The 15,152-nt window shown below is 31.3% G+C and overlaps 3 protein-coding genes across 8 annotated transcripts; 2 read left to right on the top strand and 1 right to left on the bottom strand.

Annotated features, from left to right (window-relative positions):
• The first annotated feature begins 51 nt into the window (after nucleotides 1-51).
• Nucleotides 52-3,031, top strand: LOC124423983 (golgin subfamily A member 5). Of its 3 annotated transcripts, none has more exons than XM_046962409.1 (7): nucleotides 52-165; nucleotides 641-1,017; nucleotides 1,104-1,491; nucleotides 1,641-1,845; nucleotides 1,908-2,147; nucleotides 2,218-2,451; nucleotides 2,543-3,031. In XM_046962409.1, the coding sequence occupies exons 2-7, from the start codon at nucleotides 795-797 to the stop codon at nucleotides 2,600-2,602; spliced, it is 1,350 nt and encodes a 449-aa protein (XP_046818365.1). In that variant the 5' UTR covers nucleotides 52-165; nucleotides 641-794; the 3' UTR covers nucleotides 2,603-3,031. The 3 variants fall into 3 exon arrangements, with proteins under 3 accessions (XP_046818365.1, XP_046818363.1, XP_046818364.1); XM_046962407.1 differs by having other exon boundaries at nucleotides 54-518; XM_046962408.1 differs by having other exon boundaries at nucleotides 56-225.
• A 466-nt stretch (nucleotides 3,032-3,497) lies between these two features.
• LOC124423500 (armadillo repeat-containing protein 8-like) lies at nucleotides 3,498-7,379 on the top strand. 2 transcript variants are annotated; one of them, XM_046961270.1, is made up of 8 exons: nucleotides 3,498-3,718; nucleotides 3,840-3,913; nucleotides 4,243-4,693; nucleotides 4,767-5,261; nucleotides 5,367-5,658; nucleotides 5,747-6,270; nucleotides 6,391-6,557; nucleotides 6,716-7,379. In XM_046961270.1, the coding sequence occupies exons 1-8, from the start codon at nucleotides 3,692-3,694 to the stop codon at nucleotides 6,750-6,752; spliced, it is 2,067 nt and encodes a 688-aa protein (XP_046817226.1). In that variant the 5' UTR covers nucleotides 3,498-3,691; the 3' UTR covers nucleotides 6,753-7,379. The 2 variants fall into 2 exon arrangements, with proteins under 2 accessions (XP_046817226.1, XP_046817227.1); XM_046961271.1 differs by lacking the exon at nucleotides 3,498-3,718 and having other exon boundaries at nucleotides 3,859-3,985.
• LOC124423501 (islet cell autoantigen 1) lies at nucleotides 6,783-10,037 on the bottom strand. Of its 3 annotated transcripts, XM_046961274.1 has the most exons (7): nucleotides 9,771-9,964; nucleotides 9,650-9,690; nucleotides 9,297-9,565; nucleotides 8,884-9,226; nucleotides 8,504-8,812; nucleotides 7,798-8,422; nucleotides 6,921-7,713 (listed from the first exon to the last, which is right to left on the bottom strand). In XM_046961274.1, exons 2-7 carry the CDS (start codon nucleotides 9,655-9,657, stop codon nucleotides 7,594-7,596), a joined length of 1,674 nt encoding a protein of 557 aa, XP_046817230.1. In that variant the 5' UTR covers nucleotides 9,658-9,690; nucleotides 9,771-9,964; the 3' UTR covers nucleotides 6,921-7,593. The 3 variants fall into 3 exon arrangements, with proteins under 3 accessions (XP_046817228.1, XP_046817230.1, XP_046817231.1); XM_046961272.1 differs by lacking the exon at nucleotides 9,650-9,690 and having other exon boundaries at nucleotides 6,783-7,713; nucleotides 9,771-10,037; XM_046961275.1 differs by lacking the exon at nucleotides 9,650-9,690 and having other exon boundaries at nucleotides 8,504-8,779; nucleotides 9,771-9,957.
• Nucleotides 10,038-15,152: the final 5,115 nt, after the last annotated feature.

The following is a 15,152-nucleotide window of genomic DNA, read 5'->3' as shown; positions in this document are numbered from 1 at the left end:
GCCCATATTTTCCCATATTTTCATAGACACAATCATTCTATACATGAGTATAAGCTTTATGGTTGTACTTTTAAGGATGATTGCATTCACCTGCAGTATATCGGAAATGTAGATGAAACCAGCTTAAACCCTGAACGAGTTGCGAGCATTTGCGAGCATTTGCGAGTATGTATTTTGGTACTTTTCGGTACTAATCTGTAGTCGTCATCAGTTGTAATATTTGCGGTAAGAAACGAATGCAGTCTTAGTTTATCAACTTGTTTATTTTTCAAATCACTTTTTTAATGCAAGTATTAAAGTAATGAATTAAAAAAAGAAATTGGAAATTAAAGATTTGTTCATAAAATTTTTAAAAGTATTTTTATTAGTAAAGAATTATAGTAAAAACGTCATAGCACATAGGTGTGTGTATGTGTCCAAATGGCTTGGCTGTCAGATATTACAGATAAAGTAGAAGATCTATTGAATAAGATAGATAAAAATAGTGCAACTGTCTTGAACAGTGATTATTGGAAGCGGTAAATATTAATGTTATTTTTGTAATAAAGTGTTGTATATTTAAACCTAAAAACTTAGATATTAATTTTATGCAGTACCAAAAGTTTTTTGTGTAAAATTTACGTATTTATGCTTATTTCAGCTACGATAATAGTATTATTACAAAATCTTCCTTGGAAACTCCAAAACAGTTTACACACGAAGAAAATCTTCTGGAGTATCTGAATACATCGTCAAAAAGTGTGACAAAAACGGCAGTAGAATCTGGACTGTCATCGCCAATACCTTCATTATTAATGGAACGATCTACAGATAATATAGATTCCATATTGCAATTATCGATTCAGAATAATGAACCAAATCAAGAAAGTTCGTGTACTACTATAAATACAATTGATGGTGAAAATTATAATTTTGAAAATGATCTACAGATTAGAAATATACATTTAAGAAATCAAATACATAGATATCAAGATAATGCTTTTGATTCACAAATGATACAAAGGGGAACAGATGATGGTAATTATATTTAATTCTTAATTATAATTTCAATTTTGTTGCAAAAAATTGTTAAAACTCATTTTCCTTCTTTAATTTATATCTAGATCATGCTGTGGAAGTAGTCGAGCCAAAATATTCATATGATTCAAAATTACAATCATTAGATACAGATGAATTAATGATTTCACCTGATTCTTTATTAAAATCTTCATCTGAAACTTTAACAGATCATCAAAAACAAATTGTAGTGTTAAATAATAAATTGCAGTCCTTAAGAACTACAAACATGCAAATGTTAAAACAGATGACAGATTTACAAACTGTTCTTAGTAGAAGTAGATTAGAATTACTTTCCACTAGATCCGAATTAGAACAACATAAAGCAAGAGCTTTTAGAATATTACAAGACAAAGAAAAGTTAATAGCAGAGTTAAGGCGTAATGAATTCACAGGCATAGATGATGCTACACTTGTAGAATTGAAACAATTGAGGTAATAATTATAAAACTATATTACTAAATAATTAATAGATGAAAATTAATTAAGCAATCTTAAAACAAATATTAAATATATTAAATCTTAAAACAAAAATTGTTATATACATAATATATAAATAAATAAATATATACATTATATTATAGGCAAGAACGTGATCTCCTCAGAGAAGAAAATCAACAAACTCATGAACAATTAAGAACAGTACGTGATGAATTAAACAATACTGATCTTAATTTAGAAAAGATGAGGCAAAGATATAATGAAGTAAATTTAAAATCTCAAGAAAGTCTTGCAAGTGAAAGACAAAGAAGACAAGATGCAGAAGAAATTGCAAGATTACACTCAGAGGTAATATATAATATATGATTGCAGATTTTTTAATTAACAAAAATAAGAATCATTTATTTTAGGAGATAAGGTCACTAAAAGATGAAATAATTCGTCAACAAAATAATTATACTATACAAATACAAAAACAAGATACAGAAATATCTAGACTCCGTTTGCAGTTATCTGCAACATCCACACCAAATAGTGAAGTAGAATCTAGATTAGCCGCTCTTACTCAAACTTTAGTTCATAAGCAACAAGCTCTAGAGAACATAACTACAGAACGTAATGCGTTGCGTCTTCAGTTTGAAAAGTTAGAGGTAAATTTAATAGAATATACAATTTTATTTATTAATTAATTTAAATTATAATAATATATTTTATTATTAGCTCGAGTTTAGAACTATTATGGGAAATTCCAATAGAAATGTAGCATACAATAATACAAACGATAATGATGATGTAAAAACTCAAGTTCCTGTGTTTTTAATGGAAACACCATTTGATACCGGTGTCACCAGACGAGTGAAGAGAGCTTATTCCTCGTTGGATGCTATCAGTATTCGTACAGGGGTCTTTTTGAGACGATATCCACTTGCAAGAATTTTGGTACTAATTTATATGGTGAGTATATAGCAAATTTTATTCTAATCAATTCAAATCCTATTATTGCTTATTGTGTAAATATCTATTAATTATTTTTTACATTTTTTAGGCATTACTTCAATTCTGGGTTCTTGTAGTACTCTTTTCGCAATCGCCAGAAGCACATTGATATAAATTAACAATAGATAACTGGAAAATGTTGTTATTTTTATATAGATATTTAGCAGAGAAGTTAATCATTAAATCATAATAGAATTATTTTAGTATGCTATACTTTGATATAAATTATTTAATTATCATAAATTAAAATGTATATAATTCTTTTCATTTTCTTCTTATTTGAGAAGGTATAGTTTAAATAGATGGACTGTCGTCTTGAAATTTTTAACAAAGATCAATCATCATTTAAAGAAGATCTAAAAATTTTGACTTGTCTTGACTTCTTATTCCAAAATGATAAGCGTTTCAAATATTGTGTTGTCAAATAAAAAATTATAGAAATCGGGAGATTCTATCTTAGGATAGAATGTCCAAAATCTAATAAACCTTTTTAAGTAAGTGACGATGGACGAATAAAAATACAATGCACATGTGTATACCCATTGATTTTATGGTGTTTATGTCAATGCCTCGTGTAAATAAAAATTGCAAATTCTAAGAGAGAATAAAAGAAAAATTCGATACTTTAAAACGTCAGATTTGCCATTACACTTCGATAGGACCGCCAACTATCGATAAAATTGTGAACTGATTATAAAATCAGTCGTTATGAACGAATAGACGATATAAACCTAGGGAATATTTTTAAACAATGATTACAATTATGTAGAAATATTGTTGCATAATATTTTCCCTAAAATTCTACGAAATTTATATTTCTGTTTGATATCGAATTGGTAAAAAAAGACAACATTTATTAAACACAATTTTTTATCTTTGACGTGCTATCCAAACAATTTATACATTGGATGCTATCGTTTTTATACAATGATAGCAATATTAATGCACCTATCGGCAAAGGCAAAAGAGAAGAACTTTCATTGGATCGAAATAATTCCTATAGTTGGCAAAACTGTGACAAAATTTGATACAATATCAGAACGTAGTTTATCCTCATTCCTCGGCTTGAGTGTAAAAATTCCGAATATTCACGTAATAAGGAAACTGGCATCGATTGTTCCTCGTGGTGAATGATCGTACCAAGAATAATACGAATAGAAGATTTAATAATACTTATGTAGAAATAAAGAGAGAAAGCATGGTTTCGGTGATGCAGCCATTCATGGTGAGTTGACGAGATTAGATTTAAGTTTGCACCGGTTTTGCTTTTAGTTTCGGTATTAATATCGTGTAAGTATAGTTAATGACAGTGAATTAAAAAAATGACTTTTTTATTATATGCATAGGATGTTGAAAGTTCAAGGAGCTACATCGATGAGCTGTATTCGCCGGATCCTCATAAATGTTTACAAGCAATTATGTGAGTGAGCGTGAGACTTAACCTCTAATTCCGATTATGCACAAATATCATTTTTAGAAGATATGTACCAACGTTAGTCACTAAGAAGTCATGAATTAGTTGTTAATTATATAAGTGATTTATATAAAATTTTATTATTTAAATAAATCGTAAATATTTTTATTTCGAATTAAGTGCTATTATTGTTGTGATGAAAATAAACTTCACATATTTGTTTAATATATGTCTCAATTATCTATATGATACTTGCTTATAATATATATATATATATATATATATATAATCCTTTATATATAGAAACTGAAATAATACTGGATTTTTTATTTTAGATGCCTTAAAAATTCTGTAATTGGAAGCAATAGACAAAAAGGTTCAGTGATAGCACAAGGTGTAGTACCTCGATTATTACAATTACTTGGTAATACATCTGGTCCACTCTCAGAGCGTATACAGCTAGAATCAGCTGTAACATTAGGTTCTTTGGCTAAGGGTACTGATCAACATGTCTTAGCTCTCATTGATCTGGGTGTGGTACCATTACTTCTTCAAGTTTTGCTTTCTATGCCTATCTCTGATACTAATGCAGAAGGAAAAGGAAAAATTTTAGATTTATTAAATGAAGCATGTTTGCGTTGCTTACGTACAGTGTTCCAACATACCGCAGCACCTGTTCATTCTATATACCAAGATCCTGCTTTGGTGCCACGTTTATTATCATTAGCAAGCAGATCTGTTACTTGTCAAGTTTGTGTAGCAACCATCTTAACAACGGCATGTAAGGTATGAATACCTGATGTGTTTGAGCTTTTAATTTTTCTATAAATAAAAAGAAATTAATTTATTTTATTGCCAGACTGCGGAGGAACAAAATGCCCTTTCTAAAGGAGGAGCGGTTGAAACATTAGCAATGCAACTCGATTCGCCATTAGCTGATGTACAATTGCCTGCATTAGCTTGTCTTGCAAATATGTGCTATCAAAATCATATGGTGTCTGCTATGGTTGCTGCAGCAACAACAAGTAATACTCTTAGAGGTAAACTTGTGCCCGTAGCGTTAGGACAATTGATGGGACGTGAGAGAAGTTCATTAGTCCAACTGGAAGCTGCAAGATGTATAGCATATATGCATAGAGCTGGTGCATTACCGTCTACAGATCCGAGAGTCGTATATCGTGCTTTACCTTGTCTTGTGAGACTTTGTCATAGAGATCGGCCGCCACGAGAAAGAATAGCCGCAGCAGAGACATTAGCTTATCTTACAGAAGTTGATACTGATTTGCAACGTTTAGCTTCTATTAGTAATCACCTTATTCCAACATTAGCCGAATTATTGAGACCACATTCACAGGTAGAGTTTAAATATTTTGTTAATATCAGTATTCAAAAATTTATGAATTCAGTTACTTTATTTAAGGATATTATACAAAATTTATTTTATTATTTTTATTTATAGGTACAAGATGCGACTTTAACACAAGATATGCGCCAAGCTGCATTTAGAGCTTTTGCTTCTCTTGGTGCTAATGATGAAGACATTCGAAAACGCATCATTGAAACAGAAAGTTTAATGGAACAAGTTGTTTCTGGTTTACAAGATCCTGGTGGTCCTCGAGTTCGTTTAGCTGCAGTTAGATGTTTACATTCTCTTTCTAGAAGTGTACAACAGCTTCGTACAACGTTTCAAGATCATGCAGTTTGGAGGCCCCTTATGCAATTACTTCATGGTGCAGATAAAGGGTTGGAAGGTATCATATTATTGTTGGTAATGGTAAATAAATATACAATAGATACAATTTACTGATCCAATATGATTTTGTTATCATTTCTTCATAGGTAGAACAGAAAGTGAAGATGATTTATTGACCGTTGCCTCAAGCACTTTGTGTAATTTATTATTAGAATTCAGTCCAAGTAAAGAACCAATTCTTGAATCTGGTGGAGTAGAACTATTGTGTTCTCTTACCAAACGACCTGATCCAGCATTACGACTAAATGGCATTTGGGCTTTAATGAATGTTGCTTTTCAAGCGGAACAACGTGTGAAGTCACAAATATTATCTTGCTTAGGCACTGACCAAATCTTTCGTCTTTTGGCTGATCCAGAATTAGCAGTTTTAATGAAGACCCTTGGTTTGTTACGAAATTTGCTTTCTACAAAAGCACACATAGATCGTATAATGGGTGAACATGCAGCTCATTTTATGCAAGCAGTTATATTAGTATTAGAAGATCCAGAACACCCAGCGGATGTAAAGGAACAAGCTCTCTGTATTTTGGCAAATGTAGCCGATGGTGATCGCGCCAGAGATCATATTATGGCTAATGAGGATGTTTTAAAGAAGCTAATGGATTATATGGTAAACGACATTAGTCGTTTTGTGGACATTAAGAAAGACTAATTAATATTGATTGTAAATAACTATATATATATATATATATTACCAAATTTTCTATTATGTATTTCATTGTTATCGTAGATGCATAGCAATGTGAAGCTACAAGTTGCAGCAATTTTTTGCGTATGCAATTTAGTGTGGAGAGAAGAACCTGGAGCAGCACAACGTCAAGCACGTTTAAAAGAATTAGGCCTTTATCGTATTCTTCAACAATTACGTCACACGAAAGATTCTCAACTATTTGATAAGTATGTTGCTATTTATTTTTCATTTTTTCTATATTAAAAATCATTACACACGTATATAAAAACAGAACATGCAATATATGTGTATATATAATATATATATACATATATATATATATATATACACACACACACACACATTATTATCATTTTTATTCCAGAGTAAAAACTGCCATGGCACAATTCTACGATGCATGAACATTGATCATGTTAATGACGAAGGTTAGATTTTAAATTTGTGAATTTTTTATTTGAATGATATTATTTGATGTAGAATTAATACTGTGATCTTGTGCTTTTGTTAATACATAAGCATCTTAAACCTACTGAAATAAGGTGAAAATAATATTTCTAAGCCTGAGCTTGTAGCTTATTTACATTATATTTATTTTATTTAAAGAAAAAGAATTATCTTAAAGAATAATCTAAGAATGAACATATACCTTACGTATATAGGAGAGAGGGTATGAATGCTGCTTGGTACCTTCTGAGTACCTTATAAACAGAAGTTTTTAATTCGAGTTCTCGATTGCAATAAGAAAAATCAAACATTTAGAAACATTACAAATACAAGAGAATATGAGAGTGCTTATATACATTCGATGTTTCAGTGCATCTTCTGGCAAATTGTACTATAATCTTTACATAGTAATCAAATAATACATTTTATTATCGTGAGAACAAAATTTTTTTTCATATATTTTAAATAAATATTTGACTGGTAGATCTTAATACATGTTTGGAGCTTGTATTATCTTTGGTAGAGAGCTTGTATGAAAAATTTATGAAATGGAAATATATCTCTTTATCATGGTTATGTTAAAACCATATTCTTAAAATATATAAATTTAATTATATTTTTAATTATTTTGAATAGCTTAAATGCAGGTATATATTTATGCAATCACTTAATGTTGATAACAGATGAACATTTCATCAACACTCAGTATGCATAATGAAAAATAAAGGATCATTCTTTGTCCTGTTTATCAGATGCAACTAATAATGTTGTGACAATACCATATCGACGTCATAAAAGTTACACAGGTGCATCCCCATCACTACCTAAGCTTTCCATTGGATTATTAGCTAGTGGATCGAGTTCTGCAAATAAATCTAACCATGAATTACCTTTGCCCTTTCCAATCCTATTTTTTTTCTGCAAGAAATACATGTACCATTAATCAAATGTCATATATGTAAACATGGAAAGTACTTTGGGTATCTTAATGTAAAAAATGACCTTATCATCTGTATTTGTAAGTTGCATATCCTTTTGTCCAACACCAAGTGTTGCATCACCTAAACTTTGTTTTAATATATTTGGTGGCAAAAAGGTATCATTTAATATAGCATCCCACTCATTTGAGTTACTACATTCATCTTTGTCATTGATGATATCACTTAAAAGTGCAGAACTTTCTGAAGTCAATAATTGTAGTGGTTGACTACTTTGGTTTTCTGATACTGTAGAAGAGAGATCTGTTAAGTTAAAACCTGTATCGCATATATCAAATACATCCATTGCCAAATCCAGTTCTGACAAACTTTTATCTATATCTAAATGAGTTTTCATATTTATTTTGTCTATTTTTTGTTTGTTATCATTTATAGATTTATTTATTTCAAGATTCAGATCTCCAAAAAATTGATCGAGTTCTTTGTTATGTTCGCTATTAAGATGTTCTACTATTCCATTTTTGGTTGAACTTGAACTAGTATTTAAATCTTTTGACTCCAATATATCTTTTGGGTCAGATTCGATATCTAAGAGTTTCTCATTTTGTTTGTCTATACATTCTGTAATTGGTTTTACCTCTTCAGCTTCCTCAACATTATCATGATAATCCGTTTCGAAAAATAATAATCTGAAATAAAAAGGATAGGTATTTCATTGGTAAAAAAATTTCTTATATTACAAATAATCTTATTCAAAATTTTTAACTTACTTATCCTTATTGTCAGGATCATCATCTCCCCCGGTTTCCTGTGCCAATTTAGAAGAGGTTTCTGCTAGTTCTCTTACAACCATAAAATCGTATCTTTGATAGCCTTTGAAGCTATTCGCTATTGTAGAATAAGCTTGTGCAGATTTTTTAGTAAAATTAAGCAGAGTACTTTGATATAAAACTAAAGCATGGCTAAACATATTACATCTGGCTGCAGCTAATAAATCTACTTTCTGTAGGCAGTCCAAAGCCAAGTTATCAAACGCTAGTTTCCCTCTATATTTTAAATAAAGAAATATATGTGGTAATCTATATTATAGATAGGATGATTCATATTATTTCCAAACAAAGTATTATTAATTATAGATAAAAAGACTTACTGTCTGACACGTGTTTGAACCTTTCGAAATCTCTCCAATTGTTTAGAGGTATCCGGATCCAATTCTTGAGAAATATTTTTCATCCATGATAATGCAGCACGATATTCTGTCCGTGCTTTTTCCATTGACTGAACATTTTGCAACGTATCTTCGATAGCTCTTTGCCTAAATGTTTCAACCTCTTGATATAACCTTCCCAATGGTACTCTTAGCGCAAGTCTTTGTTGTCCAGAATAAGACAATGATTTTCCAACAGCTAACATCATTTTGCCAGCTCTTGTTTTATCTTGTTTACCAGCTTCTTTTAAAAAACGACCCATAGTATTTTCTTCTTGCGCAAGATCTAAATATCAGAGATATGATAGTTATAAATATTATTGTCTTATCACTATTCGATTTAGGATCACACTTACTGCATAATCTTTCTTGATATTTATCAATAACTCTTTGCAAATAGGAACAGGATTCTTGAATACTACGAAATAATTCAAGTTTGGCATCCAATTCTGCATCCGAAGCAACTATGCAGTCATCTTCTTTTTTTCCTAATTTACGAGATAAGGCTTGTTTTGTTACCCAATATTGATGTTGCATCTTAATAATCGGAGAATCATTTTGTGCATTTGACTTCTGTATCCAACGATCAAATGAATTTCCCGATATTCCTGAATTGTTTCTGTCACTTTTAACATAGAACAATTTTTTATTTTATTTGATGTAATAGAAAATAATTTGATTAAAAAAATTGAGTATGCATTATATTTACATAAGCATTTCCAATGGCTTTATTCATTTACTGATATAGATCTAATCAAACCAAAAGAAATGAAAATAGAACGATTTTATAAGCTTTTTGTCTATCTGTAGGTATTACTTAAAAAACTTACTACGTATTCATGACGATTACTGTTCATTCGTTTTATATTGATTGGTATGAAGAAAAACGATACATTCGATCAAGGCATTAATGTGTTTACAAGTTTAATGCTAGTTTGACGTTTCAAGCGTACGCCATGTTACTACTGTTTTCACAATCATGGCTACGTTCGCTTAGAATAGTAAAAGGCTTATGTACATGTAGACGACATTTCATATTTAAAAAATTCGAGAAATTGGATTTTTTATTACGTCCGTCTGTTAATATATGAAAGGTATATAAAGTTTATGATAAAATAAAGAAAAGTGGTGTCAGATATATTTAGTTATTTTGAACGATTCATTTTATTTCGTACATGTAAATATAACTTTCAGTGAATACTTGCTATGACAATAGATAGTATACATAGTATTCACATTTCCCCCTTCGTTTTGTCATATAGATAAATTCGTTTTTCAAAAATTTTCTTTTCTTTTTTTTCTATTAGATTTTCTTAGCAAATAAATAAATTTTATTAACATTTTATTTGCAAATAAAAATTAATTTTTTCAACATGCTGCCACATACTTGAAATACATTTAGATATATTAATCGCCTTAAAACGTCTGAGTAACTGATAATACTGATAAAAAAGAAATTGTCTAAATTTGATAATCTATATTATTATAGAGATTTGATACAGAAATGAGTAACATAATTTACCATATCATATGTTTGTTTCAAAAAGGGTTCGATCAAGCAACGTAAGAGCGCACTACTGTACAATGATATGACGACCCCTTATGGTAAGCAAAATTCTTACATTCGTGCATGATGCAACAGACGGTAAAAAAAGATGTAGATAATAAAATTGCGTAACATTTGAAAATATAACACAAAGATTAGTAAGAAAAGCATAAATGAACGTTATAAGATTATATACGAACGAGATAAGATACCTTGCGTCTAATGCGTAAAAACGCGGACAATACGTTTGAGGTTGTAAACGACGATCATAATCGATGAATGTAGCGTAAAGGAAAACGATAATGGCGCAGACATTTGGCGACAATCCTGTAAGGATCCTGCTTCATTTATAGTCGTCTTTTATGGTCATTTCTCATAAGAGATATTAATGCTTTAGATTGCCGTAAGGATATTTTAAAATAATTAGGGCAAAATGATATAGAAGAAGTATATACGTGTGGAACAAACGAAGCAAGATCAGATCTTCTAATAACAAAAAGAATTTTAAAAGTGAACGATGGTGATAAAAAGATTTTAAAAAGTCCTCACTTAGCTCGTAATCGCGTCCGTGTCAAACTTAGCTAAAAAAGTTGTCAGAGGAGAAAAAAAGGTAAGTTCACATGAGCGCGAAAGAAAATATTCGCTTCTTTGTAAAAATTGACAAGTTCGAAACAAATTTTAGAAAATTTCGGAAGGAATGCTAGAAAAAAAAAAGGATACGTGACAGTTCGAGTTTAAAGTTGCAGGCGAATGGTTTGTTCTATTTCAAATTTATCTTTTTAAACTTTTCACGTAACACTCACGCTTTAGTCCCTTCAAGAAAAAGAAAAATTTGCGCTGATAAGCCTAAAATATGAAATATATAGAGTAAAAAAAGAGAAGGTTACGTTTAAGTATTGACCTGAAACCAATCGGTGGTTTCGAGTTTAGGATGAGCTGGTTCTTTAAGTATTCATTTCGTGTCTGTTAACTTGATCATTGTAAATCATATAATACCATTGCCGCTGAGAAGATCGGTAATAACACTTAGTCGCGAGTCATATGAAGAATTATCACGCAAATGATAGGTAAAGAGTTAACGAGTCAAATAGTAAGCATAATGTTATGAGTAAAAGGACATTTCACTGTAATTTTAAAGCTTCCAACTACCGTTAAGAATAATCGAGATCACCGATGCGGTTCTATAGTCATCTTCGGAGTATATAATATTTTATAACAGTTGCGGACTGTTGATATATCCCTTCCGCTTATCCGGCCCTCCGAAATCTACTATTTACGGCTAACGATCTCACAATGGAAGCACGAATTTAGGGTTAATAAGAAAATCGAATCCTTCCGACCAACAATGCCAAGGTAAAATATCAGAGATTGTAAAATATGGTTTGCAAAACACGATGCCTATACTCGTCCAATCGAAACAATGTATCAGTAAATCTGATATTTCTGAGCCCGAATGCACATAATTAGAACACGAATGTATATCTGGTTAGCCTTCTAGCAGGCGCCAGCAACCTACGCACATCCTACAACTTGTCCTATATTTTCCAAGCCCTCATAAACGTATAAGTGAAATTTTATGAAAGAAAAGTCTCGATGTTTATCGACATACGAATAGTTTTATTTATTTCTTTGATTTATCTCTGATACTATATAAATGTCGAATAAAAAACAATAGATATTAGGATATAAAGATCGGCGCGTGTAATTACGCAATTCAATTACCACGACAAAGTAGTAAAGTACAAGTATAGCAAAGGATAATGCGAATTCGCTGGAGAAACAGACTCTGCAGTCGCTGTATCGTTTCCATAATCTGCAATCTTCAAACTGTACAAGTCTTCTATTTATGTAGATTTCTCGTTTGTTACATAAGCGAAGTCAATTAAATGATCCTGTATTACATTTAGGAAGCGTTAGTAATGAGTTAGACGCGAAATGATACATGAAAATTAATTATAACAGTAGTTCTTTTTCGATGACTTTCTTTCGTTTTAATTTTTGAGTTTGATCTTCGAAGCAATATCAATATCTTTGGTTAAATAGTTCGATTTGGATTCTACTGAGATGTGAAATAAAAGAAATCTTTCCTGAATTCATCTTGAATGACGAAGAATAACACTTAAAAGGGTTAAAAAATTCCTCTTATAATTTCTATTACGTATCTTTGTCGTAGCTATCGGTATAGCGAGGATAGGATACAGGAGAGTAGCGGTGATAAATACTGAATTACGCAGATCCTTTTGATACGAAGGCGCCAATAGGTCTAGCTCCTGTTTCTTCCTAGAACCCACCTCGACATTTACTTCTTCCTTTTGTCTCTTTTATTTTTCCCGTTCGTCTCTTTCAATCCATCTGGGACGCTGGATTAATTGCCCCACTGCTTATATTAAAAAAAAGATAATTTCCTATCGTCGACTGATATCTCGTTAGATTCTCATTCGAAAAGAATATACTCATATGCTAATGCAAATAGAAAATATGGTAAATAAATGTATTGCAGATCGTACGATTTAGAGAAGTCATTCTCGACGTAAATCATCACGATAAAAATCGTCCAACGTTAAGGAAAGATACAAAAGCCACACAAAAGAAGCTCGTGTCGTCTAACGAATATTTGTCAAGTCTTGCTTGTTGCTTTTAATGAGCATATTCCACGTCATCGCGACGAGTTAATTGTTTCTTAAAATAATAGCTCGAATGCACGATCAACGGTATCATCGTCTTTAACTTTTCTAATAGCGGAGCTTGCTAGAATTTTCATTTTTCGTTTTCTTTTTTTTTTTTTCGAGAATGAACTACTTTTCTTATTTTTTCTCTAAATAACACATGATTTCACTTTCATTAATTTCTCGAAGCAAACTTTTATTTCATTTTTGTTTCTTTATCTTTCTGTTTTTCTACGTGGATACGTACATATAGTTACGATGTATACGTTCGTGTCTTCATTTATTACGGCTCTTGGAAAAATGACGAGCTGTATTAAAGCATCCATTGCTTTAGAGACAACTATCTTCTATTCCGTGTGCTTTACGCGATGCGAAAGGAAAATTAAAATATTCGAAGGAGCCTTCGTTGTAGACATAAAAATAACCATTGTGTATCTTCTTCCGTGGTACTGATATATCAAATATATATATATATATATATATATATATATATCAATATATATATACATATATATATAACTATAAATATAAATTGCGAAGTTCATTTTAAAATTAAGATCTTCGGAAGGCACCAGTTCTAGACTCTTGATTTCTTTCAAACATTTCGAATGCGTCTACCCACGTAAATTCATCGAGCGTACGTAATCGTAACTCGAGCTCCGAGACTTCATCGAATGTTTTTTTAATAAAAAAATAAATTAAAATAAATGTACGCTTTTGCGAACTTATTGTTAATAATTAATTAATAAAGCTTACCTTACGAAAAGAGAGAGTGGAGGAGTGTAGATAAATACATATAGGTGTGTAGATAAATTAAAGAAAGCGAAGTTTTTTAAGGATAAAAAAAATGCAAGTCAATTTGATTTTGCACGATTCGTTGGCTTGCGCCAGTTCCCGTCATTGATATTTTCATTGTGTAGAAGGTTTTCTACAACCGGAGCCACAAATATTGTAGCGTCATTCATGAAAGTTCATTCATAAGCACATTTAAGAAACGTCGATGCTCGATGTCGAGACGCGGAGTCTGCCGGCTATATTTTTTCTCTTTCCTTTCTCTCTCTCTCTCTCTCTCTCTCTCTCCCTCTCTCTCTCTCTCTCTATCTCTCTGTCTCTTTCCCTCTTCTGGCATCGTTCGTGGTTTCGTTAGATTTTCTGTAATATCATCGTGAATTTACTTTAGGAATAAACAATAAGTTAATCCAATATCTTCTTAGCCAATCATGCAATAGACTGAAATAATAAATAAAAGACATTTTATCAAACATTTAAATTACAAAATGTTCTTATAAATAAACATACCGACGCGTAACAAAGAGATAGTCGAATTAATGTAATTGTTAATCAATAGTTATATTTATTGCTTCTGGATCGGGTTTAGAATTTGGACCAGCTAATGGGTCAGCTGCTGGATGGATTAGCTGTAGCTTCGGTGCTCATTCCGAAGAATTCCAAAAATGCGCGACGAAAGCGATGAATAGAACTAAGATTATGTTCTTCTTGATTAAAAGTTTTTGTATATTTAACGACAAGCAAAATACTTTCTTGCTACTCCTTATATTTGCAGAGCCTTATATACCCGTCAGTATCTACTACTATCGTGATTAAATATGTCACGACGCTTAAATTATTAATATCTTAGTCTCACGACTAAGTGACTAGTCAACGACTATATTCACGAAAAACGTGAAGTATTATTTCTTTTATTACGAATAAATGTAGAAATATAATTCATGAAACATGTGATAATTTCGTAATAAAATTAGATATATAGAATCGGGTGGAGACTAAGTTCGATGACGTAATAAGAATCGCGTACGCCCCGTAAGGAAAAGGAGAAACGCGGGGATGACGATGACGACTACGGTGGTGGTTTGTAGTGCTGGTGGTGGTGACGGTGGTGGTGGTGGTGGTGGTGCAAGCATCGACAATGGTGGATAGAATTGTAGGAGAAATCTCTTGATGGTACGGAAGAAGAACCAAGAAGGGGGTGAGAGCTTCGC

The sequence above is a fragment of the Vespa crabro genome, chromosome 4 (genome assembly GCF_910589235.1).
Source record: "Vespa crabro chromosome 4, iyVesCrab1.2, whole genome shotgun sequence".
Lineage (NCBI taxonomy): Eukaryota > Metazoa > Arthropoda > Insecta > Hymenoptera > Vespidae > Vespa > Vespa crabro.
The sequence above is the reverse complement of the archived record's forward strand: the minus strand, read 5'-3'. Positions and strand labels throughout refer to the sequence as shown.